Genomic DNA, 26,783 nt, shown 5'->3' on the forward strand with positions numbered 1-26,783 from the left:
CAATTGTGGTATTTTCAGACCACAATCCACTCACCTTTTTGCACTCTTTGCAGAGCCCAAACCAGCGTCTTATTCGGTGGTCTCTCTTTTTGCAACCATATCCTTTGGAGATTAGACACATAAGAGGTGTGGAAAATGTTCTGGCTGATGCCTTGTCTCGTGTCCAGTGTGAGAGTTCTTGCGACTGATTCAACTGATTTGATTTTTTGTTTTTTCTCATCTGTGACTGTTTTTTCCTAGGCGCCAGGAGTTGCTGTATTCAAGTTGCAAAGGGGGAACCAGATTAAGAAGGCCACATGCAGGAGGTCCTTTACAAGGATCCTCTCTTTTAAGAGGGGAGGTGTTATGGTGTGTGTTTTGTTTTTCTTTTATCTCTTGTTTTGTAGGTCGCGGTGGAGATGAGGAACATCTGATTCAAATTAGGAGGTGGAGATATAGGTTCCTATTTCGAGCATGGAGGGGGTTGCGTACGGGGAAATAATCCACGGTTCACCTCTTGTTCTCCTGGTAATAGCGGGATTTGGCGTCTGTCGGCACTTTGGAAGATCCCATATAGCATAACATTTATTGTTGCACTTTGTGAAACCCCTAGATTTATTTAATAAACTACGTTGGTTATATTGATTGTTTGTGTTGGTTTTCCTATATTGTTGCAGCCACGAGTCGGCCGTAACACTCCAGAGTGTACCTTTGTGACAAAAAGCCTATTGATAGAACAAGTGGATGGTCTATATTGACCATGTTTGCTAGACAGGTGAAGAGAGGCTTGCTCATGAAGATACCCCTTTGGGACAATGTGTTGGGGAATCTCCTCTGTCTCATGCACACGTCTAAATGCTGTAATGCCAAGCAGAAAACTAGGTCACAGAAAACTGGGTCACAGGGATAAGAGAATGGAAAAGTACCCCAAAAACTTGTAGGAGAGATGCAGGTTTTGGGAAGCACTGGAAGAGAAACATATTATATAAAATGTTTAAGATGTTCCACCAATAGAAGAATATCTGGGGGAGATGTTTTTTTTAATGGTTGCGAGAACACGAGGAAGAAAAAAGATAACAATACAGATGCCCATTGTGTAAAAAGATAACAATACAGATGCCCTTTGTGTACCTAGCGATAAGAAAATGGTATAAGACCTGAATGTTGACCACTGTAAAGTCAGTTACAGTTTCTTCTTCTGAGACCTGGAACTTCGACTCTGAAAGATTTTCTTTGAGACCTGAATTAGAAAACTTTGAAATCTGCAGGCTTGAACCAGACCCCTTAAATCTGCCACTACACTTGCAGCTATATTTTACTTTTATTATTGTTTATTTTTCTATTTGTATTTTTATTGTGTAAAGTGCCTTGAGAAGCTGCTATATAAAATAAAGTATGTTGTTATTATTATTATTTAGATAGTAATATTGTGGTCTAAATTGCATTCAGTAAACATGAGAATTAAATTTTATGAAACCTTTTTAACTTTTATGGAACCTTTAAAAGTTCAAATTTGATTCAAGACACTCTTGATACTCAGCACTCTTATGATGTGTATAATAAGATTTAATGTAATCATATAGATCAGATATTAGTGTTGTAATAGTGTATCTTGTTGAAAAATCACACAGGCTAATTATTGGCTGAAATAAACAAGTTTATTAAGAAAGGTACTTTTACACTGAACATTCATATTATATGACTTCAGTAAATGCTCCTTTCAAGTGTTAAAGATTCATTCTTCTTTGGCCTGGGAAAGAAGGAAGAGGCAAACTTTAGTTTTATTAACAAAAATGTACTTAACTTTACATAATGAAGAGATTACAGATGTACAAATGTCATACAGGATATGTAACATCAGCATAATGCAATTATTATAGTTCCATTACATCTGCTGAAAGGTAGTTCATGCATTTGGATAAACAAGTTGAATAAATAATATGTTAAAAAATCATCTGCTTCGTCTAACCTTTCCAGAATCACGGCTCTTAAGTCTGAGCTTGTTGACCTGAGACTCGGAAATATCAGCACGCTCCTCAGCCTCCTCAAGCTCATGCTGCACCTTCCTCAGCTTGGACAAGTGACCATTGGCTAGCTCCTCCTAAAGTTTTTTTTTTAAATGGTTCATGTATCATGTTCCATCAAATTACCATTCCAATATAAATACTTTTTTTTTTTTCAAAATTTTCAATTCGATTTTACATACCGCCTCTTCAGACTGCCTCTTGTAGACTTTGACCTTCAGCTGCAGTTTGTCCACCAGATCCTGGAGTCTGGTGATGTTCTTCTTGTCCTCGTCAGTCTTCAAAAAATACATATTTAAACGATGAAGCATTGATCCTTCACTAAAAATAGGCATTGTCAGTACATACACTATTACACAGACTCTTTTGTCTGAACAAACTTCTGACGAATAGGGTCATACCTGATAAGTGAGCTCTTTCACTCTCCTCTCATATTTGCGGACACCTTTAACAGCATCAACTCCACGTCTCTGCTCAGCTTCAACTTCAGCCTCAAGCTCACGGACCTAAAGAAAATATTATTTTTATTCAAACATATCATAATATAACTTCACTTTGCCCATATCATAACTATAAAGAGGCTTACTCTGGACTCCAACTTCTGGAGTTGTTTCTTTCCTCCTTTCATGGCCAGATTCTCAGCCTCATCCAGACGGTGCTGCAGGTCCTTCACTGTGACTTCTAGATTTTTCTTCATCCTCTCAAGGTGAGAACTGGTGTCCTGCTCCTTCTTCAGCTCTTCTGCCATCATTGCAGCCTTTTGCATTTAATACAGAAAGTCATTAGATCCACATTTTTTAAGTATGCAAGCATCTTTTGAAACATTTGGCAGCTACTGTTGCTCACATCAGTGATGGCCTTCTTGGCTTTCTCCTCTGCATTTCTGGCTTCCTGTACAGTGTCATCAACCTCACTCTGGACATGAACAAGGTCAGCCTCAAGCTTCTTCTTGGTGTTTAGGAGACTTGTGTTCTACAAAATGGAAAGCAAAAGTTTGAGCATTTTAAATGATGCTATCAATTCCCTTAATTTCAGGGAAAAAATATGCCTTTACCTGAGAGTGCAGCAGCCCAACACGCTCACTGATATCCACCAGCTCTTGTTCAGCCACTTTGCGGCCTCTCTCTGTCTGCTCCAGAGCAACTCTAAGCTCCTCAATCTCAGACTGCATTAGAGCGTTTCTGCGCTCCACCATGGCCACCTGCTCCTTCATGTCTTCCTGTCCTCTCTGGGCATCATCAAGGTGCAGTTGGGCATCCTGAACATAAAAATAGCTTTAGAATGAGCTTTTGATGTGGTTTCTGCTATGCTGTACTTACCATATGTTAGATTATTTAAAAAAAAATATGAATACACCCCAAATTCAAAAAGAAGAATTCCTATGCATACCTTGAGTTGTCCCTGAACATTCCTGAGCTGTTTCTGGGCCTCAGCAGCCTGGCGATTAGAGTGGCTCAGCTGAATCTCCATCTCATTAAGATCTCCCTCCATCTTCTTCTTGATTCTCAGGGCATCATTCCTGCTCCTGACTTCAGAGTCCAGAGTGCCCTGCATGGATTCAATGACTCTCTGGCTGTTCCTCTTGATCTGCTCCATCTCCTCATCCTTCTCTGCAAGCTTCCTGTCAACCTCTCCCTTGATCTGGTTTAGCTCAAGCTGGACACGAAGAATCTTGGACTCCTCATGCTCCAGTGTACCCTATGAAAAATAAAACAACATTTACATATAAGAATGAAAATACATACAGTATGATGGTTCTAGCAAGAATTCCATATCGATCTTCAGATACTCACTTCAGCCTCCTCCAGGGCAGTCTGAATCTCTGACTTCTCAGTCTCCACTGTCTTCTTGGCCTTTTCCAGCTCATGGATGCTCTTACCAGTCTCACCTAACTGCTCTGTCAGATCTGAAATTTCCTCTATAGAGAGAAAAACATATAGTAATTATCATAATGCACATTCATTAATCATATGTGCTTATTTTTTAATGCTCACTGAGAATTAGAACATTTAAAAGGAAAGTTCACCAAAAAATGAAAATTTTATATATTATAAAATTATTAGCAAATTTTATCATTAAATAATTACTCACCCTCATGTCATTACAAACCCGTCAGACTTTCGTTCATGTTTAGAACACAAATGAAGATCTTTTTGATGAAATTTGAAAGCTTTCTGTCCCTCCATAGACAACTACACACTTGTTTATTTGACGCTTCAAAAAGGTTATAAAGAGATCATAAAACTAATCCATATGAATTGAGCTCTCAGATTTCATCAATAATGTGTTCGGAAAATGGACAAAAGTCTCACGAGTTTGGAATGACATGAGGGTCAGTAATTATTAAAAGAATTTTAATTTTGGGTGAACAATCGCTTTAAGTTTTTTTTAATTTAACAGTTTCATTCTTACGCTGCAGATTCTTGTTCTCTCTCTTGAGGGTCTCCAGCTGATCCAGGCTCTCCTCATAGGAGTTCTTCATCTTGAACAGTTCAGTGCTGAGTGAACGAGCCTCTTTCTGGGCACCCTCCAGCTCTGCCTGACCTTCCTCATATTTCTGCTTCCATTCTGCCAGGACCTTTGGTGGAGATATTTTAGGATCGGTTTGTTTAAAAAATGTTGAACAAAGCCCATTCCAGCAATACTTTAGAAAGAGAATATAATATGACTAAAATTGTTACCTTGTCAAAGTTCCTCTGTTTCTTGTCAAGGTTAGCAGCCAAACCATTGGCTCTCTCCACATCAATCATGAGGTCCTCCACCTCACCCTGGAGTCTCTGTTTGGTCTTCTCCAGAGATGCACATTTAGAGTTCACTGCCTCAACTTGTTCCTCTGCCTCTTGCAGACGCTGAGCCAGCTTCTTCCTGTTAAGTAATACACATTATTTTGAATTAATCTAATCTATAAAATAGCTGTAAGAATTGGGAATATTATACAATAATATACATACTTGGACTCTTCAAGCTCCTCAGTACGCTGGATGGCATCAGTTTCATATTTGGTTCTCCACTGAGCAACCTCACTGTTGGCCTTTGACATTCCCCGCTGCAGCTCAGCCTTTGCCTCCTGTTCTTCCTCAAACTGCTCACGGAGCAGGTCGCAGTCATGACGGGCTGATTGCACAGCATGGGCCAGTGCGTTCTTAGCCTAAGTGACAAAGTCGCATAATATTAGCTTGTCTCTACAGTAAAGCAAATGACAAGTATGTGCATGAATTGATTATGCTTTATTACCTTAACCTCCTCTTCAATAAGCCTCTTAAGCTCCTCAATTTGCTGAGTGAAAGCTTGTTTGCCTCTGGTGAGCTGAGAAACCAGAGCCTCCTTCTCCTCCAGCTGACGGCAAAACTCACCTGTATAGATTTAGATTCATTAGTGTCAGACTTTACTCTGTCTCTATCAGTTTATTTCAAAACAAATGGATGCAAGATTTTATCAGTGTTACAACCAGAAATGTACAGTTGAATAATCTTAATACACAATTATTTTTGATAAATTTTTGTTGATAATTATTATTGATTGTTATTGATAATTATTGTTAATTATTGACATTAATTACTTTTGATATAATATTAATTTGTTCATGAGTTACCATTTTCAGTTTGAAATCTTGCAGTTTGAGTACTGAGATCATTTAACTGACGGATGTTCTCGTCATTCTTGGACTTAATTTCACTAAGTTGGTCCTCAAGTGTGCGGCACATCTTCTCAAGATTGCCCTGCAAATACAAAAGTCATTAGATATTTGAAAGAACTTCAAGACTTGTTTTATGTGACCCGTAATGGTAAAATGAGTCACAATGAGCAAATTTTCAAAAATTAGTTATTTACTTTTATTGTTATTAAAAAACCTTCATGTATGATGATATATGATTTGTTGGAATCAGACAAAAAAGGACTGCGCTACACCTATTTGAAGTCAATAGAGTCAGCAAAATAAATTTTGAGAAAAATCTAGTTAAAGTTTTCTGAAGGATCCAAAACAAAATCACCTAGCAACCACACCTTAAAATCCCTGGTAATACCACCAAATTTGGTACACACCAAAACCAAATATCTATAGGAAAATTATATATATATATTTTTTCCATGATACCACAATTCTTTGATTAACATTAATGAGACAGCAGCCTGTATATTGAGACCTACTGTAATGCACGTATCTAATATAATGTTACATATCAGATCTTTTTCCCCAACAGTTAACCAAACGTTCACTTAAGGCATAACAGATAATCTTTGCGTGAATATTCGCCAAGACAGATATTTGCAATACTGCAATTCTGTTGCCTGCTGTCTGAGAGGCGTCTTTGTGCTTTGTGTTGATCTGTCAGTCAGTTCGAGTAAGATCGTTTTGTTTACATCAGCATTAGTTTAAAATCATATTTCATTGGTTCAGACTTATGCCATTGAGAATTCGCTATGTATATTAAAACTTGTGCTGAGGGGAAGCACCAGTGGTTGAGAAGCGAGCCAAGAAAAATGGCAAGTTTTCATGGATTATTAAAATAAAGGAAAGATTTAGGAAGGTACACCTCTCAGAAAATGTAAAAATAATTCTGATCGCTAGAAGAGGGCTTAATGAAATTCACCAAAATTGTCATTTGCCTGTAGCTCGTAATTAGCCCATGCATATTCCAACTCATTTTGCCAGTATGGGTCACATATATTCTTTAGAATATTTCCCAACCTTTGCTTTGGCTACAGCTTCCATGTTGCTGGAAAGATCATCAATCTCCATTTTGAATTCGCTCTTCTCTTTCTCGAGCTTCTGCTTGACACGCTGCAGGTTGTCGATTTGCTCTCCCAGCTCGGCCACACTGTCTGCCTGCTTCTTGCGGAGGGCAGCAGCAGTAGCTTCATGCTGGAGGGTGGACTCTTCAAGATCACGACGCAGCTTCTGGAATTCAGCTTCACGCTTCTTATTCATCTCTATCTGAGCAGAAGTGGCTCCTCCAGCCTCCTCAAGCCTCTCACTGATCTCCTCAAGTTCCCTGGAGAGATCAGCTCTCTGCTTCTCAACCTTGGCACGAGCAGCGCGCTCAGCCTCGATCTCTTCCTCAAGTTCCTCAATGCGAGCCTATGGTGGAAAGTATTTAATTAGATTTTTGGTGATCTGATTTTGATAATAATGATCATAATAAAAAATCTCAAAATACCTGAAGCTCCTTGATTTTCTTCTGGAGTTGAGCACCTAGAGATTGTTCATCTTCAATCTTGCTGAGCAGCTGACTTGTTTCAAAGTCTTTCCTGTTCAACAATAAGTAGTTGTAAAAAAAATATAACACAACAATAAAAGATTTCAATCTTTTCAAAGATTTGCTGCTTTAATTACTTTTTTATTTTCTCATCAGATTGCTGCTTGTCATTCTCCAGGTCCATGACGGACTCTTGGGATAATTTCAGGTCTCCTTCCAGCTTTCTCTTAGCTCTCTCCAGGTCCATGCGGAGCTTCTTCTCTTGTTCAAGGGAACCCTCAAGCTACAGGACAATGATATATAAAATATGTTCACAGCAAAAAACAGTTGATTTGATGAATTAATATAATTCATTTACATAATCAACTCACATCATCAACTTGCTGCTCAAGCTTTGTCTTGGATTTGTTCAGGGAGTTGACTTTGTCCTCCTCGGCCTGAAGATCATCCAGTGTCTGCTGATGTGACTCTTGGAGGGCTTTCTTCTCTTTCGTAAGCTTAGCAATGGTCTCATCCTGAGCTGACATTTCCTCAGTCAAGTTCTTGACCTGTATGATTATTTGTTCCAAATAAGCTTAAATATTACAATTCATATTCCATATCAATATATAAGATAGAGATCTAATCTTAAACCAACTCAATCTCTAACCTTATTCTCAGTGGCATGTTTTTCCTTCTCCACTTTAGCCAAGGTGAGCTCCAGGTCATCAATGTCTTTCTTCAGCTCAGAGCACTCATCCTCCAGTTTCCTCTTCTTGGCTGTCAGTTCAGCATTGATTTCTTCCTCATCCTCCAGTCTCTCAGTTGTCTCCTTGAGTTTAGCTTCAAGCTGGATTTTGCTTTTAATCAGACCCTCACACCTCTCCTCAGCATCTGAGAGACCCTCAGATTCCTGTTAGTAAAATAGGTTGCTATTTCATTGGAAACAACCTTGCTCATTTTTAATGGAGCCAGTATTCAGTTAATTATAAAATATACTCACAGATGCTACTTGCAGCAGCAGATCATTTTTCTCTTGCAGCAGTGCTACCATCTTCTCTTCAAGCTCCTTCTTTTTGGCTTCAGCCTTAACCAAAGCCTCTTTGCATTTTACAAAGTCTTCTTTCATGTTTGCCAGCTCCTTCTCAGTCTCTGCACTCTGAAGCAGAGGCTTAATCTTGTAATAAACCTTCATCCATGGCCAGTGTTTGACATTCATGAATGAACGGATGTTGTATTGGATGGTGTAAATCGACTCCCTGTGAATAATTTATCATTGAAAATCATAATCATCATTAAGTTTGCACAGTTATCATTGATGTCATCTTAACTCATGACAATAGTCACCTCCTCTCCGTCATTTTCACATACTCCCTCCTCATCAGGTAACCACGACTGAGAGCCTGAGTCATTGTGACCAGAGCAGCCAGTTTCTCATCACGCATCTCCTCAAGAACACCAAGAAGACCAGCTTTGAAGAACACCTGGATTTATGTAAAACAGTAAATCAAAATATATTGATTTAAACTGTACAAGCTTAATGACCATGATCACTGAATCTTTTAAATTTGTAAAGCTAAATATGAACCTTTGTATGTCCAAATCTGTAGTCGTCATGATTAATGTCGATGGATCCCAGGAGTTTCTCACTGGCCTTCTTGTTATCCATAAACTGTCCCTCTGGGATAACACCGGCATTCAGCACCTTGTATCTGTGGAAAATGTATCAAAATACTTAATATCTTTTAATTAGGAGCCTCCTAGGAAATGCTGTTTTCATGTGGTCCCATTTACCTCTGCTTAAAGTCACCATATTGTATTCTGCTGGGGAAGCCCTTTGTGCAGATTCTGATACCTTCCAGAACACCGTTACACCTCAGCTGGTGGATAACCAGGAAGTTCTCCATGAGACCTGTAACAAACAGTTTACACCATGAACTTGGTAAATTAACTTCATCATATATATTGAGAACCAAAATATCGGTAAGTTTTTTTTTATACTTTACCTGGAGTCTTGGACTCATTAGGAATCAGGCAACGCACAAAGTGAGGGTGAGTAGCCCTTAAGTTGGTCATGAGTTTGCCCAAGTTCTCCTGTGGAGAATAGAAAAAGTTTGGCATGCTTTGTATTTCTTTTCTTTTTTTTCTCAAATAAATCAATATTGCTGTGATGTCATCTCTATACATACCCTGAACTGGGAAGACACAGTCTGCATGGAGCCACCCTTCTTCTTGCCTCCCTTTTTAGTAGTATCTATTGAGATAAAAATACAAATGAACATGGATAAAGGCAAAAACAAGAAAGAAAGTTCAAAACTGAATCAAAGTTTTGTTAAATAGATTTTTTCTTTACCCTCAACAACAGGTGGGTAGAGAGTAGCCAGCAGTTTGACAGAAGACTTCTGGTACAGCAGCAGAACAGAATCATTCAGTGGATCCTTGTTCTTATCCAACCAGCCAGTGACATTGTAGTCCACAGTTCCAGCATAGTGAACCAGTGAGAAGTGGGCTTCAGCCTTGCCTTTGGCAGGCTTTGGTTTCTCGAAAGCTTTGTTCTTCCCAAGATGCTGATCATATAGCTTGTTCTTGAAGGAAGTATCTGAAGCCTTGGGGAACATGCACTCCTCTTCAAGGATGGAGAAGATACCCATGGGCTGTTTATAAAAGAATGTTGTTTATTATCAAAAATAGGAGATTTTGATAATAGGATCAATGAAAATTAATAAATTCATAAACCATTGATAACCTTCTCAATGAGCTCAATGCAAGAAGCCAAGTCCATGCCGAAGTCAATGAACTCCCAGACAATGCCCTCCTTCTTGTACTCCTCTTGCTCCAGCACAAACATGGTGTGGTTGAAAAACTGTTGCAGTTTCTCATTGGTGAAGTTGATGCACAGCTGCTCCATGCTGTTGTACTGGAGGACAAAAAAAATGACAGAAACATTTACTACCTTCTGAATATCATTCATTTTGACATAAAAAGAGATAAAAGAATCACATCTTACATCAAAGATCTCAAAGCCAGCAATATCCAGCACGCCAATGTAGAAATTTCTTTGTTGTTTTGTGTCCAACATCTGGTTGATACGAATGACCATCCACAAGAACATCCTCTCATAGATAGATTTGGCCAAGGCGCTAACAGAGTTGTACACCTGTAAGTAGAATAGAGTGTATATTTTATTCTGCTTCTGCAATAATTAGCCAGAATTTTAGTTTAAACACATGGCATGCTGGAAATGTTACTATACCTGTGGCACGGTCTGGCCTTTGGTCACATACTCATTTCCGACCTTGACTCTGGGGTAGCACAAACCCTTCAGCATTTCAGCAGAGTTCAAACCCAGAAGGTAGGCGATTTTGTCAGCCTCTGTTTATTACATTTTAAAATAAATTATCTTTGCTCTATAGAGTCCTTTGTGTAAAATTAAAATAAATCAGGCACTAGGTACTTTCCCTTTTATTTTTAGATTTATTGATATGCACGGAACTTCGAGTTTATATTTACACTAAACATTTTATACCCAGTTTCTGTGGTTTATCAGCAAAGTCGATGCTACGGTTACTATTTTAAAGCCCAGGATAACACAAGTCTCACCCTCTGTGCCATCAGGCTCAGCCTGCTCCTCACGCTGCTTCTGCTTGAACTTCATGTTACCATGATGAAGCACCGCTCCAGTGAACTTGTAGATGCTCACTTTTTCATCACTTGTGAAACCAAGAATGTCAATAGCATCCTGTAAATTACAGAGAACAATACAATATATGATTTGCCATATTTAAATAGAATATGTCAATATTCAAATAGCAATGACTCACATCAGTAGCATCCAGCTCAACTTTATCATCAATGCTGGCCACTGTGATCTGACCCTGACTGCACATGGGGAAGTCATAGGGGTTGGTGGTGAGAAGCGACATTTCTGTAAAATACACAGCATTTATGAAAGAGCATCTTAAAATATTCTCTGAAACATTGAGTGAATTAAATATGTGCACCTACCAACAATCTCAGGCTTATGGTTGGTCATCATCTGGAAGAAGATGTGGTAGCCTCTCTCATCTGGAAGCTGGAACGACACTCTAGACTTCTCCAGCAGATCTGTTGAGAGAATGTACTTGAGTAACAATCATCTGAAGAGTGACAGACAAAGTCAAATGTTCAGGATGGATCAATGAAGTCGTGTCCACCTACATGTCTCAATGTCAGCACTAGCCAGTTTTCCAGTTGTGCCGAAATGAATTCTGATGAATTTACCCTGTTTAAATCATAATAGCGTAATACATAAATAATGATAATTATTATAATATCTATATAGAAACCTATGTACAGTAAAATTTAACACAACTGACCATCTCTTCTGTAAATAAACAGTGGTTAACTTACAAACCGAGAGGAGTTGTCATTTCTCACAGTCTTGGCATTACCATAAGACTCAAGCAGAGGGTTGGCAGCAATGATCTGGTCCTCAAGAGAGCCCTGTGATGTTTGAAGGGTTTTCATTTATTTTCAATTGTTTTTCTATTTCATGACTAAACTCAATTTATAGGCATTTCACAAATTCACATATCGTATAGTTTTTGAGATGAGTGTATATCATCATCTGTTAAAATAATATATATGACATCGTTTTGTATCTCGTACCTTTATTTTACTGGCCTCTTTCTTGACACCTGACACTGCAACTGTGGCAAAGTACTGGATGACACGTTTCGTGTTCACAGTCTTTCCAGCACCAGATTCTCCACTGGTTTATAAGAGATTAGAAGACAGAAGATTGAAAGACATGTAGACTTTTCAAAGTAGATTCAATCTATGTTTAATCTTAAATTCAATTTTGTAAATATCTCCATAAATTTTCCATATGTTATACTTTTTATTTTTGTCATGGTCTGAAATTAAATGAAAATACTTACGTGATTAGGACAGACTGGTTTTCTCTATCTGTTGATTGAAATTTTTAAAATATCCGGTAAATATTTATTATATTAACAGCAACATCTAATTAATCCATAATCAATTCCATAATGTTTTACCAGTCTGCATGAACTGATAGGCGTTGTCAGAGACAGAGAAGATGTGGGGTGGGGCCTCCATACGCTTTTTGCCTCTGTAGGCAGACACCACTTCTGCATCATACACTGGGAGCCACTTGTAGGGGTTCACAGTTGCGCAGAAGAGTCCAGAGTAGGTCTGAAATGAGCAGAGACTTGGTCAGATTCCAACAACACAGAAAAAAATTAACTTAAATGCTTTTTTATGTCGTTTCAGAACTTACGTAGATCATCCATGCAGCATAACGCTCTTTGAGGTTATACAGCACAGAGGCTTCATTGAGATGGGTCATCATGGCCATGTCCTCAATCTTGTCATACTTGGGAGGATTCATTGGGTAGACATCTTCTTCCTTAGCAACCCTCTCCTATAAATTTGATAAATTAGATATTAGATATAAAAAAACAATGTAATAAGTAATTTAATGAGCATCTACATGAAATGGAAATTCAAATATACCTCCTTAGTATCAAGCAGAACAACTGTGACTTTGCCACCGTCTCTGCTCTTGATTGTTCCCTTGAGGTACAACTCTTTGACATCAGTCACATAGCAGGCAGACTTGGCATCAAATGGTTTGGCCTGAGCCTCCATTCTCTCCCTCTCAGGCTTACGAAGGTAAATGGCAGCTTTGCCATAAATGGCCATCTCCGCGTCCGTACTCATGGTGGCGGCTTACTAAAGAGAGAAAATATCAACTTATCCTTAACAAATTTCATAAATATTCAACAAAGGCAAGAAACATAAAATATAAAACACATGAATTGTGTTAGGAAAGAGGCATATTCCCAAGTTTAGGCTTACACGTGAATACAGACACATAAAGCAATACTAGATAAACATTTAGATAGCAAGCAAGAAGCAGGTAAGGGGCCATTAATGGCAAAAATGCCGATTGAATATGTCTTTCTGGTGATGAAATTGAAATGCTGGTTTCAGGGGACAGCACATACAGTACAATATGAATTGTGGCATATATGAAGTTTCAGGCAAAACAGAGATTTTCCCTGCTGACTATTAGTCTTACTTCTGGACTCTCAGCCCCAGTGTATCCTAGTTCTAAGAGTATGAATGAAACGGACATTACATTGCATGTGTGTACTCACTAATCCTCACAAAGAGAGCTAAAGCTCTTTAGATAAGTGTACTTGAGTTTTTTTTCACTCAATGGATGCATAAGATTCCCTGACAAATATTAAGAAATTTCTGACAGATTTTTTTTTATTATATTATTTCAATATTGTATGATAAAAGTTAAGACATTTCTAATGATTTGTATTAATGCAAATTTCAACATGGATTATAATAGCAACACTGCATCCCAATTTTGAATTTAATCAGACCAAAAGTTCTGTAGTTAGAGCCAAATTCATGTTTCACTCTATTATAGCATCATCAATTGGCCCTTTCCCGCTTCTTTTTTTGCTTCCACAAACTGAGTCTGCACAGAAATGTGTCGAAAGGCCCCTTTATTTGGGTCAAATGATAACTAAATAAATTTTAACTTTCCAACAAGGTGTTTTATCGGCTCTCATAGACTCAAAAGTGGAAGAAGAAAAACAAAATTCAATAATTCAATCAACACTATAAAAAACAAATACAATAGCTGCCTATGTTTGGCAACTAAATAAAGGGTCAATGGGACCCCTTCCTTAAATTCATCTTACGAATACATTTTAAACACATTTCTTTGTAAATAAATTACATACGTTTTTAAAAACAGCATGCTTCTCCAGTTTTCGTCTATAATACAGACTATAACAACTGTTTTCATCTACCCTAAACCACACACTGAATCACTTGCCTTTTGTCCCTTAGACCAGATGAAATGTTCACTACCCTTGGATTAAAAAAATAAATTCATTAAAATGTATTAATATAAATAAAAACACAATTACTTTGAGTACAGACGCATAAGTGATGATGTCAAATTCATTTCAGTCACAGTCAGCATAGGCTCTTACCACTTGATGAAACTTCTGAGGTCTTCTCTGAATCTCTTCTGCTCTACCCTCTTGGCTTTTATATAAGTTGATCATGCAAACTAAGCAGAATCTATACATGGGCAACCTCATATATTTTGATATATGATGAGCTTTCTTGACCCCCTTTTTTTCACCCATGAGCTTTCTTGACACAAGAAATGCATGGACAGGCTCACAGACAAACCTAATAAAATCAGTTATAAGTCAAACCTTTATTGCTTCAAAATATATGTCACAGCTTCCATCTCAAAGTTCATGTGTATTATAATTATTTATTTTTAGTCTATTAATATCTTACTTTGACATATGACACACACTGAGTAAATAAATCCTTTTTGGGATGAGGGTACATTCAGCAACCCCTCCACCCCCCCCCCTCCCCCTCCCTCTCCCCCTCCCCCTTTTTTGAATCAGAAAACATTTCACCTTTTCACCCATGGAAGTTCTTCTTGCAGGCTAATGTGGCAGCAACTGGGCTAAACAATAAAATATGTTACAGATCTGACAAGATATATAGTTCAAGAATATAGAAGAATATAGAAAAAATACTGTAAAATATGTCTAATACAATGAAAACACACAACAAGGGTCAGTTTTTCTTTGTAGAAGAAAGCCAATAGTGATAAAAAATGGCACATTCCCATCCTGCAAAAATCCCTTTGTTATAATTTCTGCAAATATTCAAAGATTGTAGACATTTTTTGGTCTTCAACAGCTACAGTCTAAGCCTCAGACAGACTAAAATGATTCAAAACCACAATGTGTTCAACCTTGAGCGGTCAAAGCCAGCAAACAATGCTAATTACCATGCTGTAAACAGAATATCTCGTCTGCCGTCTCTCATATCTCTTGTTGTACGCCACTAGATGTTCATTTTTTGTCAATTTTTTGTAAATACAGTTGTCACTACCTTAAATTACTGAACTGTGTGTGTGTACAGAACAGGATTAAGCACTAAAATGTGAACTGACTACTGAGTTTAGCTGCAGTATGTACGTGGCCTTAGAGCTTCCTTCTAGAAGGATACATCCACCAAACTCGGCTCAGACCTCAGACTGTTCTGACTCGGGTTGCTATATAATTTCTAACTGATTGGACTTTCGTTTTTCCTAAAATGATGATCAATACTGTAAAAATCCCATAGACTTACATTAATGGAATGTTCAAGTGAGCTTTTAAAATTCTAATTTAAACACCCAGAAGCCTATTAGACTCAATTAAAAGTACCAAGGGTCAGAGGGTGACCACAACCATCATCTCACTGGCAACACTCTTTGCCTTCCTCTGTGACTACTAATTACGTAGTTCTGGCATGAAAGTCTGAATGGTGCAGGCTGATAGGTCTTTAACTAATTGGTAGCATTCACATCGTTATTTACATAGCACAGCTGATTGGTTGCTGTTGCATCAGCGGGCAATGAGCTTGCTGCTCAAACATTCAAATAGTTGGCATTGTTTGCTGTTACAGTCTGCAGCGCAAACCCTCCCCCCTCCCCAGCTTCGCCTGTATAAATCTGCAACGAGTTTAATTAATGTATGTTTCATGTGCAGCAGCAGAAGCATTTCTTACATGCTCACATAAACATCTGTGAAGGTGTTTGCAGTAGCAAGTCTCGGTACTTCCTCTGCAGCAGCAGCATAGCAGATCTATTCCGCCAAAACCAAATATATTAACATTTCCATATCCATTAACATGACAATCTCTAGTACCATACCAATCTCCTAAGAGTTGTCATGACAGAACTATGAGTGATGTAATTTCCGGCCACAGCTAAAAGCCTACTGGAGGTGGATTTTCAGTTACATTTTATTTGAAGGTGTACTTGTTACAGTATAATTATAAATGTAAGTAAAGAGTAATACTAATTAACTACTGTAGGATTATCCGTGAATAGGCCCTTTAATGAACACAACACCACATTCCACAGTTCGGAACGATTCCCCATCTAACCATTAGTAAGTCATAAAACACAGTCATGGTGCCAAGATGGCTCAAGGAGATGGTACCCCCTTTCCCTTCCAGTGCCTGTCTAATCTCACACCAGCGATGCCTGGACAGCAGGAAAAGATTTCTCTTTGTTCCCCATACTTAAGACCAAATGGTCAAGAAACCCTGTGGTGACCTCAATGCATAAATCCACAGCCTTATCAGGAAACGAAGGGTGCTAAGGCATTCCCATGGCCCAGAATCACCACAGACCTTAAACCAGGGACTCCTCTTCTCTGCAGCTGTAAATTCCAGAGACTTTTGTCTCCAATAACCAGAGACTGAAATTAACCCACTCGTGGTTTCTAACAAACAACGGTCTCAAAATTGCTTCCAATAAGCTGAATTAATCACCAGTATTTACCTCCCATATAACTTAAGTATCATGTATCATATGTCCACTATCATTCCTGTCCCCAAAAAACCCAAAATCACTGGACTTAATGACTACAGACCTGTCGCTCTCACATCTGTGGTCATGAAGTCGTTTGAAAGATTGGTGCTGGCCCACCTGAAGGACATCACTGGACCCCTGCTGGATCCCTTTCAGTTTGCTTGCAGAGCAAACAGGTCTGTGGATGATGCAGTCAACATGGGACTGCATTATATCCTGCAACATCTCGACAGACCAGGGACTTATGCTAGGATCCTTTTTGTGGAATTCAGTTCGGCCTTCAATACCATCATGCCTGGTCTTCTCACAGCAAAACTGACCCAGCTCTCCATACCATCCTCGATCTGTCAGTGGATCTCCAGCTTCCTGACGGACCGGCAGCAGCGAGTGAGACTGGGGAAACACACATCCAGGACTCTCACCACCAGCACTGGCGCCCCCAAAGGGTGCGTTCTCTCCCCACTGCTCTTCTCCCTGTACACTAATGACTGCAGTTCTAAAGACCCCACTGTCGAGCTCCTGAAATTTTCAGACGACACCACTGTCATCAGTCTCATCTAAAACGGTGACGAGTAAGCTTACAGACTGGAGGTTGAACAGCTGGCTGTCAGGTGCAGTTATAACAACCTTGAGCTGAACACGCTCAAAACAGTGGAGATGATCGTGGACTTCAGGAGGAACAGCCCAGCACTCCCCCCACTTAGCATCATGAACAGCACTGTGGAAGCAGTGGAGTCATTCAGGTTCCTGGGCACTTCCATCTCTCAGGACCTGAAGTTGGACAATCACAGTGACTCCACTGTGAAAAAGGCCCTGCAGAGACTGTACTTCCTTTGCCAGCTGAGGAAGTTCAACTTGCCACAGGAGCTGCTGATTCAGTTCTACTCAGCAGTCATTGAGTCTGTTTTATGCACTTTCTTCACTGTTTGGTTTGGTTCAGCTACCAAATCAGACATCAGGAGACTACAACGGACAGTCCGGACTGCGGAGAGGATCATTGGTGCCCCCCTGCCATCCCTCCAGGACCTGTACTCTTCCAGAGTGAGGAAGAGCAGGTAAAATCATCACAGACTCCACTCACCCTGGACACCTCCTGTTTGTACTGTTACCATCAAGACGGCGACTCAGATCACTGGCCACTAGAACATCTCGGCACAGGAACAGTTTCTTCACACAGGCCATTTCCCTTCTGAACAGTTAACATATCTCCCAAGGCATATGCCTGTAAGTGCAATACTCCCACTGTTTAGTGCAATATCTTAAAAATTCAGGTGATATTTATATTTATTTATATTTATTCATACTATTCAAAATACTGTACATATGTTCATAATCTGTAAATGTTTATTCTGACAAAACCCAACTGTGACCTTATATTTTTATAGTTTTTTTTTCATATTTTTTTAAAATAATTTTATTTGTAGAATTTGTATTACTATGTTTCTTGTTGTATCTGTATTTGTATATGTGCACTGGAAGCTTCAGTACCAAGGAAATTTCCTTGTGTGTGCAAGCACACTTGGCAATAAAGCTCTTTCTGATGTATGTTTTATACAATCTGTGGAGTTCTCTTTGTGTGTCTAACATTGATTCCCTATCGGTCAGTCACTACAACGTAGGTCATGACTGACCAATAGGAATCTCGCTAGAGAGGCCAATCTACTTCGAGTGAAACTAAAACAAGCCAATACACATTGGCGTGCAATCATTTGCATCAGCTGCGCGCCCGCGTTAGCGCGGGTACAAACGAGCGGATGGTGCGATTGCACACTAGCTTTTTGCTTCGGAGCCAAACACTTCGATGCCTCTGCTTCAGTCGAAGTCTGCTATTACAAGCCTCTCTGAACCTCTCCTTCAGCGGTGCGGGCGTGACAACACGACAGTGCGAGAAGTCTCTCTCTCTCTCTCTTTCTTTCTTGTTTATGTTTTAAACTGAGCAAAAAGAAAGAGCTGTTTTAACAGCTGGTAAGGTGCGCTTCGAGCGCTCAAAAGCTGTTATAACAGCTGGTAAGGTGCGCCTCAGAGCGCTCAAAGGCTGTTGTAACGGCTGGTAAGACCTCCAACGAGAGATTCAGCGCACAGACGGGTGCACATTCCCGTCTGTGATCGCTGTGACTGTTCCCCTGTGTTTTTCAGCACCAGTGAGAGTAGTTCCTAAAAGAGCTTACACAGATAGTTTGCGTCTTTTTCAAGATGACGTTCTATCTGTGTGTTTCTGGATGCGGTCGTTACCTGGGGTCTCGGGATGGTCACGATCGCTGCCTCGTGTGTCTGGGCCTCGAACACGCACATGCAGCGTTCCTGGATGAGTCATGTACCCATTGTGGGAAGATGACCATGCAAAGGGGCGGAGTCCCCGTGCCTGCACCTCGTTCCAACCCCCCTTCGCGGGTTGCTTCGGGCAGTGACACGGGTGACCTGAGGATTACAGTGAGTGCGCTTTTTTCGGTGCACCAACCCCCTACGAAACCTTACTCCTTTAATGCTCTGCAACCAGTTGAGCTGCCAACGGAACGTTCTGGACCATCCTCGAGATGTACCGGTCGTTTCGTTCGGCGCTCCCTGCGACGACCCGGTGTCGATCGCTGCATCGGAGGGTGGGTCAGACCTCTCCGCGGATGACGGCTCGGAGCCGCTGCCTCCTTCAGGTGTGCCAGCGGTGCCCGAGTCGGACCCGGAGATGATGGCCATGCTTTCCCGGGCCGCCAACAGGATCGGGCTCGTGTGGAACCCTCCACCGTGTCCCGAGCCCTCGAGGTTGGACGATTGGTATCTCGGGGTGGCGCACGCTGGTTCTCAGCAACCCACCCCAGTGCCTTTCTTCCCGGAGATGCATGAGGAGCTCACAGGGACGTGGACGGCACCTTTTACTGCCAGAAACCATCTCGGTGGCTCCTCCTCCCTCACCACCCTTGATGGCGGGGCAGCTAAGGGATACACGCTTATCCCGCCAGTGGAATGGGCCGTTGCTATGCAACTTGCCTGACCGGCAAGGCTTACAAGGCCTGTAGGGAAGCTGCCTCTACCATGCACCCCATGGCGTTGTTGCAGGTTCATCAGGCCAAGGCACTGAAGGACCTGCACGAGGGTGGTCATGATCCACTAGTTCTCCAAGAACTTTGTGCTGCAACTGACCTCGCGCTCCGTGCGACGAAGGTCACTGCGCGGTCAGTGGGTCGTGCGATGTCCACACTGGTGGTCCAGGAACGCCACCTCTGGCTGTGTCTGGCTGACATGCGGGAGACCGACAAGATCAGGTTCCTTAACTCCCCCGTGTCCCAGACCGGCCTCTTCGGCGACGCGGTCGAGAATTTCGCCCAGCAGGTCTCGGCTGTGCCGAAGCAGACTGAGGCCATTAGACACATCCTGCCTCGGCGGTCAGCTGCTGCCTCCAGCCCACCGCCCGCGGCTCCCTGGTCTGCTCGTCGCCGTGGGCGTCCGCCTGCGTCTGCCCCTGCTCCCGCGCCGCAGCAGCAGGCTGCATCTAAGCGGTGCCGTGGAGCCAGTCGCAGGCAGGGTGCCGTGGAGCCAGTCGCAGGCAGGCAGGCAGGCAGGCAGGCAGGGCGCCCCCCCCCGTCCAGGCCCCCGCCAAGAGGGGCGGCAAAGTCATGGGTAAGCGGCCCTAGGACGGGCGACCCAGAGGTGGAAGGGACTGCTCTCCAGGAGACGATGACTGCTTTGCTCCCTCCCCCGGAAGAGGGCCGGGTGGTAAATCCTTTGTTTCATTTTGTTTGTGTTCTGCCGCTGGCCTTAAAACCAGCGGTGTAACAGACACAGACCTGGCTTACCAAGCTCAAGGCGTGCCCTGCCCGCTCAGGTTGCATGCACACTCCACGAGAGGCGTTGCATCCTCCTGGGCGCTGGCACTTGGCTCCTCGTTAACAGATATCTGTAGAGCTGCGGGCTGGGCCACACCTAACACGTTCGCTAGATACTATAGCCTTCGTGTAGAGCCGGTCTCCTCCCGTGTTCTCACCCTAGACGGGTAGAAGCACTGAGAGGCCTCGCTCTGTCTGCTTGCTGCACCCTACTGTGCACCCTTATTGCTCCAGAGTAAAAAGCGTCCGGCGCCAGGCCCTTATCCGCTGAATCCTTGAGAACCGGATCTGGGCTGGGTTCCATATGTGTGACCCTACGGGATCCCATATGTGTATATTTCCACGGCTGCTTCTATCGAAAGCCCATGTCTTTCCTTTGGGCTAAGTCACGCATAATTTCATATGCAGTACAGCCTTCGGGCTAGTCCATATGTATTTCCACATAACTCTTTGAAGAAGTGGCTTCCGCAGCGTTCCTTCCTAAACAGAAGGGCACGCTTCCCAGTGTTATCCAATATCTCACTGTATGGGTTATCACGGAACAACAGTGTCAGACTCACTCTGTGTAAGCCTCCTCCTATCGTCCTTCCAGGCAAGAAGGTGTAGAGGCTTGCACGGGGGCGCTGGATGTCAAGCTCACAGTATGAATGTCAAGCTCACAGTATTACACACACTTATGCTGAGCCTAACAAAACTGCATTTTTCCATTATACAGGGAATTTTGACGGGGTCCTGCTTGGTGACCGGGGCTATGCCTGCAGGCAGTACTTCATGACGCAAGGGCACGCATTGAAATTACCTTTGGGCAACTAAAGGAAAGATTTCAGTGTCTGAAGGGTCTGAGGGTTGCACCTGACAGGGCCTGTGACATAATTGTTGCATGTGCCATATTGCATAACATTGCCACTATCAGAAAGGAGAGGACCCCTGTGGTGGGGGTGCAGCCTGATGATGCACTTGGACCAACCTAGTGGCAGAGCTGCACGGGACAGAATTGTGGAACACCATTTTTGAATGTGTAATAAAAGACAAGACAAAAATGCGTAGTTCCTGGAGTTTTATTTAAACAATTCTTTATAAAGAAAAGCCAACAAGTCATCCTTTGCCTGCAATAAGAGATAGTTATGTAAAGTCAGCAATACTTCTATGTGTCAAATGATGTATTAGCACTTACTCTGAAGGTCCTTTTGAAGCAACTCTATCTCTAGTGCAATTTTTCTCTTTTTCAAGTTGTCAAGTTCAATTTCTCCTCTTAATTTGTGTTTTTTCAGGTCAAAATACTCGATTTTTTGTTGAAGATGCCGTTTATATAGGGAACGGATGTCACCCTTTGTCATTTTGTGAAAGAAAAAGGGTCAAAACATGCCTCATGCAACAAAAGTAAAAAGTAAAAGTACAACACTGTCCACCTCTGTATCAGTTCTTTGTGCAGACTCTTCTGTAGGCCTTTCTGTAGGCCTTTCTGTAGGTGTGGACTCCTGCAACTCATATTGCAGACAGAAAGAATAGGTACACAAGTATATACAAATTAGTGTAAAGTTATTTATGCACTTACAGGTTCTTCCTCCAAAGGACAGTCATCTGAGATGGTTTCTTCACTGTCCTGTGCAATGGAAATAAATGGGTATTACAAAGTGTTGCACTTTCTTCCCTTTATGCAAGTTAGAAAAAGTACACAACTTACTGCATATGCTTCAGCCACCACTTGCTTGGGAACAGGTAAAAGTGTTGGTGTATTATGTAAAACTGCACAAAAGAGGGGAACAAAAAAACATTGTCATTACAATTAACTACACTGTAAAAAATATAATGTGATCAATAACTCATGGCAATATATTTTATATTAACTAAAAGTTTAGAAGTTTTCACTTTCACAAACGGTTTAAATTACTGTACAAGCCATTTGGATTATACTTCATTTAATGCAGCAACAAATAATTTTACAGTGTACTAAGAGAATTGAAAACTCATTTAGCCTACCAGTAATAAAGGTGTTGCTGCTACTGGTCCCTGGCTTTGGGTCTGAGGAAGAGCTGCCCCCAGGGATGCCCTCCACAATGGGTCGGTTTTCATTCAACCCAAGGGCCAGCTCCTCTGCTGGGGTATATTGTGGTGATGCAGGACCACCACCTGTTTTTTTTTTTTCAGCCTTTTTCTTGGTGGCTGTTATAAACAGACAAACACATTATTTAACAGTGGCTTTTAAAAAGAGGAAAAAATTGGCTTTTTAAAATAAAGACAGTATAAGAATTAAAGGCTACCATTTTGTAGAATATTCTTGTACTTCACTTTTACTTGTCCCCATGTTCTAGTGGGTCCCGCGGAGGCTCTGACATAAAAGAACAAAATAAATATGAAATTATTAAAATGCAAAAATACATACTGTAGAAAGTGATAGAAACATCTACCATGGACAGCACTTACGCATTTAATTTGTCTGCTACTTTTTGCCAGCCCTCTCTCCTGGATTTTGCAGACTTCGAGGTGTTCCCTGTCGTTTTAATTAAAGATTCAAATTCGGCATAACCTTCCATTAAAAGCTCTTGTTCTCCTTGGGAGAAAAACTGGGTGCGTTCTTTGGCCATGCTGAACAGCCAATAGCAGCGTTGCTGATCATTGTTTCTACTATCGATACATATCCCCTTTTAACCCAGCGCATGAACGCGCAATTATCTCAGATAACTCAATCCAGCGATACTAATCATAAACAACAGGTGTGTTCGAAGAACCCAATTAGCCGGATCATGATTAGCACGATGATATCATCTTGGATGTCTCATTTGATCTCGGATGTTTTAAGCAACGTACGAAGAACGAGCCCCAGGTAAATAAAACCCATGTTATGTGTACACATTGCCAGTACAAGCTAAAATATTCGGGAAACACCACAAACTTGTCAGTGCATCTGAAAAGAAAACACGGAATCGAGGAGAGTAACGTTAATTTAGCTGAAGAAAAACAGCCTCTCTCACCCCCATGCATGAAGAACTTCTTCGCCCCGACATTAGCCCACAACTCCAAAAGAGCAACAAGCATTACGTCCGCGATCGCTTTTTTTTATATGCAAGGATATGAGGCCCTACAATGTAGCTGAAAATGAAGGCTTTCGTCACCTACTACATACTCTGGAGCCGAAATATAGCATTCCATCAAGACAGCACTTCAGTAAAAGTTGCATTCCGAAGCTGTACAGACAAGTGAAAGAGAAAATACAGCATACACTAACTGATGCAGAATGAGTCGCAATCACTACAGATGGATGGACATCCTGTACAACCGAAGGTTATGTAACTTTGACCTGTCATTATATTGACACTGACTGGCAAATGAAGAATTATGTTCTGCAGACACGTGTTTTGAATGACTCGCACACCGGGGTAAATCTTGGTAAAGTCTTGAGAGAAGCTTGTGAAGAGTGGAATATACTTGACAAAAATCCTGCACTGGTCACCGATAATGCCAGTAATATGGCAATAGCTGGAGCAGAGGCAAATCTGTCACCTCACATTAAATGCTTTGCGCATACCATTAACTTGGCAACACAGAAAGGCCTGAAATGGGGCGGCAGTGGCTCAGTGGTTCATGTAGGTTATCTACAAACCGAAAGGTTGGTGGTTCAATCCCCGGTTCCACCTGACCAAGTGTCGAGGTGTCCATGAGCAAGACACCTAACCCCAACTGCTCCCGACGAGCTGGGTGGCGCCTTGCATGGCTGACACCGCCGTCGGTGTATGAATGTGTGTATGAATGGGTGAATGTGAGGCAACTATGTAAAGCGCTTTGGTGGCCATTCGGTCTGTGAAAGCGCTATATAAATGCAGTCCATTTACCATTTACCATAAGACAAGCTTAAACAAGATGTGATCACTCGCTGGAACAGCTCCTTTGATATGCTGGAATGTTTTTTGGAGCAACAAGCTGCAGTGTGTGCTTCACTGCTGGACAAAAAACTAAGGAATCTCTCAAATGACCTGCAGCATACCCTCAAAGAAATTAACATCACTGTAGCTGAAGATATGGTTAAGCTTCTCTCACCAGTGAAAACTGCCACCACCATAATGTGTGAGGAAGAGCAGCCAACTGTATCTGTTATTGCACCTGTTCAAGCTAAATTGTTGAAACATTTCACTGTCACGGCTGAAGACTCCAGTGTGATTACAGAGATGAAGCAGATAATGGCAAAGGATCTAGAACATCGATATATGGATGTGAGACCAGTTCTTTATAGAGCATCTGCGTTCGATCCCAGATTCAAAAAGCTGCCTTTTTTAAGTGAAGAGGAAAGAGATGAAACCTTCCAGTTTCTCATCCATGAGGCGGCAGAATTAATGATCCAGAAAGTAAGAATATATTTTTTAGTTTCAGCAATGTTTTATAAATTTATATATTTTATAAATTCATTAAAATGCACTACCTCTTAATTTGCTATGTGTGTGTCTGTGTTATAATCTACAGAATGACACAGTGTCACAGGTTGAAAATGTAACGGCTCACTCATCTGCTGACAAAACTTCTTATGATGATGATGATGGCGACCCTGAAATGATGCCAGTGTTCCAAGCTGAAACCACTGAAGAAGGTGTGTATGTACACTACACACACTGTACTTAAACATTTGTCTATTCTTTGCTGTTAACAGCCTGAAAATGTGATGTGCTTTTATTTATCAATTAACAGCTGTAAGAGGCACATGTTTTATTTCCTCTGACATAACTAAGCCATGCGTTATTTTGTTGTAATTTTAGAACATGTTCCTCCTTTCAAGAAGTCAAAACCCTTTGAAGATCTGTTTGGTGACACATTCTGCACTGCTGACCCTAGCCAGACTGTCAAGACCCCTAAAGAGATGGCCCATGCTGAAGTTGTTAAGTACAGAGACACTGCATCTTTGAACTTGGGGGGTAAGGTGTTGGAATGGTGGAAAGTCATCAAACTGAGTTTCCCCTCCTGGCAAACCTTGCCAAAACATACATGAGCATTCCTGGTACCAGTGTACCATCTGAGCGCGTGTTTAGCACAGCAGGTGACATTGTCAATTCAGAACGCAGTGTCCTCTCTCCTGAACACGTTGATCAGTTGATTTTTTTTAAAGAAAAACCTCTCAAAAGAGACCACTGCACTGTAGCACTTGTTTGATTCATAGATCTTATGTTGTGTGAAAGGTCAAATGTCAGATAAGTTTAAGTTTTATTTTTGCATTTTTTATATCATTTTTTTTTATTTAATTTATTTATTTAACTAGAGAACCTCAGTTATTTGCACTATTTGCACCTCAGGTACTATTGCACATGTTGGCACAAAAGACTGGAAGGCTTTATTGACTTTATTGACCATTATAAGCTTGATTGTGTCACAGTCTTCGTCTGCACCTGTCTGTCTTAGTCATCTTCACTACACTTCCCAGAATCCTTCTTGTCTCCACACCTGAACTCACTCCCTCACTTACCAGCCTGTCCCTCGTTATCATCATCAGTGTCACCTGTTTTCACCTTGTTATGTTTGATTCATGCTTGTATTTAGTTTGCTTCTGTTCAGTGTGTCCTGGTCGGTTGTTAAAGTTATATTGATGTGTTTAGTGTGTGTTTCTGCCCGTCATTCTGCCTGCCTGTCTGTACCTGTGAGTTTGATCAGTAAAACTGTTTGATTTGGAGCTTTTGACTCAGCCATCTTCTTCTACCCGCACAACACCGTGACAGATTGATTTTTATCAATCTCCCCTCCATTATTTATTTTTATTTTTGTTGTGTTGTTGTAAATGTCCCAATTGGGAAAGAGGGTGCAATTTTCAAAGTGTTTAATTAAACATTCATCTTATATATCTTTTGGTTGCATTTGTGAGTTAATAGAAATTAAACTGGTTGTGTTAAGTGGCGCATAATATCTAAATATAGATTAATTGATCGATATAGCAATGAATCGAATCGTATCAAAACATTTTTTGAAGGATCGGCAAATATCGTATCGCTGGCTGAGAGAATCGATATCGAATCGTATCGTGATGATCTGTCCGATTTACACCCCTACTTATAACCCAATGACAAGCAGCTCTGCTTTGCTTTTTGCTTTGCTTTTGCAGTGACTTTTGCTCTTGCTTTATTTTGTGAAGACCTTTCCATCGTCTAGCATGTACGCTTACATGCTTTTCAAACCACCAAGAGCTCACTCAAAACTCATCAACTCTTCTGAAAGGGCCTTCGTTGAACTTCGTCAAAGAAAACCCTCTCAGAGCCTATCCTGCAGCTCCTCCAGACTCAGAGGAAACTCGGTTGCATAGCAACCCGCAATCCAGGAAACCGGCACACGAAGCGGCACCCGGCAAAGCCAACCAACCATTCACCATCGAGTGCTGTCCCTCAGAACG

At 41.2% G+C, this 26,783-nt stretch overlaps 1 protein-coding gene and 3 long non-coding RNA genes across 4 annotated transcripts; all 4 read right to left on the bottom strand.

Moving 5' to 3' along the window:
• Positions 1-1,615: 1,615 nt before the first annotated feature.
• On the bottom strand, positions 1,616-14,292 carry LOC143747515 (myosin heavy chain, fast skeletal muscle-like). The gene is made up of 41 exons (XM_077240343.1): positions 14,203-14,292; positions 14,039-14,078; positions 12,698-12,912; positions 12,462-12,605; positions 12,220-12,376; positions 12,100-12,127; positions 11,828-11,930; positions 11,570-11,662; positions 11,378-11,441; positions 11,186-11,284; positions 11,002-11,105; positions 10,781-10,919; positions 10,434-10,552; positions 10,188-10,337; positions 9,927-10,097; positions 9,534-9,834; positions 9,370-9,434; positions 9,187-9,274; positions 8,975-9,092; positions 8,769-8,892; positions 8,528-8,664; positions 8,184-8,439; positions 7,851-8,093; positions 7,573-7,749; positions 7,339-7,484; positions 7,163-7,253; positions 6,694-7,083; positions 5,596-5,722; positions 5,238-5,356; positions 4,955-5,151; positions 4,685-4,868; positions 4,416-4,581; positions 3,797-3,921; positions 3,393-3,701; positions 3,058-3,261; positions 2,850-2,975; positions 2,590-2,760; positions 2,405-2,509; positions 2,186-2,281; positions 1,949-2,080; positions 1,616-1,729 (listed from the first exon to the last, which is right to left on the bottom strand). Exons 1-41 carry the CDS (start codon positions 14,275-14,277, stop codon positions 1,715-1,717), a joined length of 5,913 nt encoding a protein of 1,970 aa, XP_077096458.1. The 5' UTR covers positions 14,278-14,292; the 3' UTR covers positions 1,616-1,714.
• Positions 14,293-21,516: 7,224 nt separating this feature from the next.
• Positions 21,517-21,998, bottom strand: LOC143753668 (uncharacterized). The gene is made up of 3 exons (XR_013207832.1): positions 21,832-21,998; positions 21,597-21,750; positions 21,517-21,528 (listed from the first exon to the last, which is right to left on the bottom strand). It is a non-coding gene; the product is annotated as an uncharacterized LOC143753668 (long non-coding RNA).
• An 11-nt stretch (positions 21,999-22,009) lies between these two features.
• On the bottom strand, positions 22,010-22,530 carry LOC143754172 (uncharacterized). The gene is made up of 3 exons (XR_013208470.1): positions 22,403-22,530; positions 22,107-22,168; positions 22,010-22,025 (listed from the first exon to the last, which is right to left on the bottom strand). It is a non-coding gene; the product is annotated as an uncharacterized LOC143754172 (long non-coding RNA).
• A 9-nt stretch (positions 22,531-22,539) lies between these two features.
• Positions 22,540-22,985, bottom strand: LOC143755222 (uncharacterized). Its single transcript, XR_013209476.1, has 3 exons — positions 22,847-22,985; positions 22,684-22,751; positions 22,540-22,585 (listed from the first exon to the last, which is right to left on the bottom strand). It is a non-coding gene; the product is annotated as an uncharacterized LOC143755222 (long non-coding RNA).
• Positions 22,986-26,783: the final 3,798 nt, after the last annotated feature.

This window comes from Siphateles boraxobius, unplaced genomic scaffold (genome assembly GCF_051911475.1).
Source record: "Siphateles boraxobius isolate OS27281-9 unplaced genomic scaffold, OSU_SipBor_1 1, whole genome shotgun sequence".
NCBI classification, from domain to species: Eukaryota; Metazoa; Chordata; class Actinopteri; order Cypriniformes; family Leuciscidae; genus Siphateles; species Siphateles boraxobius.

Excerpts from the sequence above, each read along its gene's own strand:
- LOC143747515 (XM_077240343.1), bottom strand. The coding sequence starts at position 14,277 with ATGATCAACTTATATAAAAGCCAAGAGGGTAGAGCAGAAGAGATTCAG. Across the intron at positions 11,442-11,569 it reads ATGACAACTCCTCTCGGTTT|GGTAAATTCATCAGAATTCA; the intron begins GTAAGTTAACCA and ends TGATTTAAACAG. Across the intron at positions 8,893-8,974 it reads TATGGTGACTTTAAGCAGAG|ATACAAGGTGCTGAATGCCG; the intron begins GTAAATGGGACC and ends CATTTTCCACAG.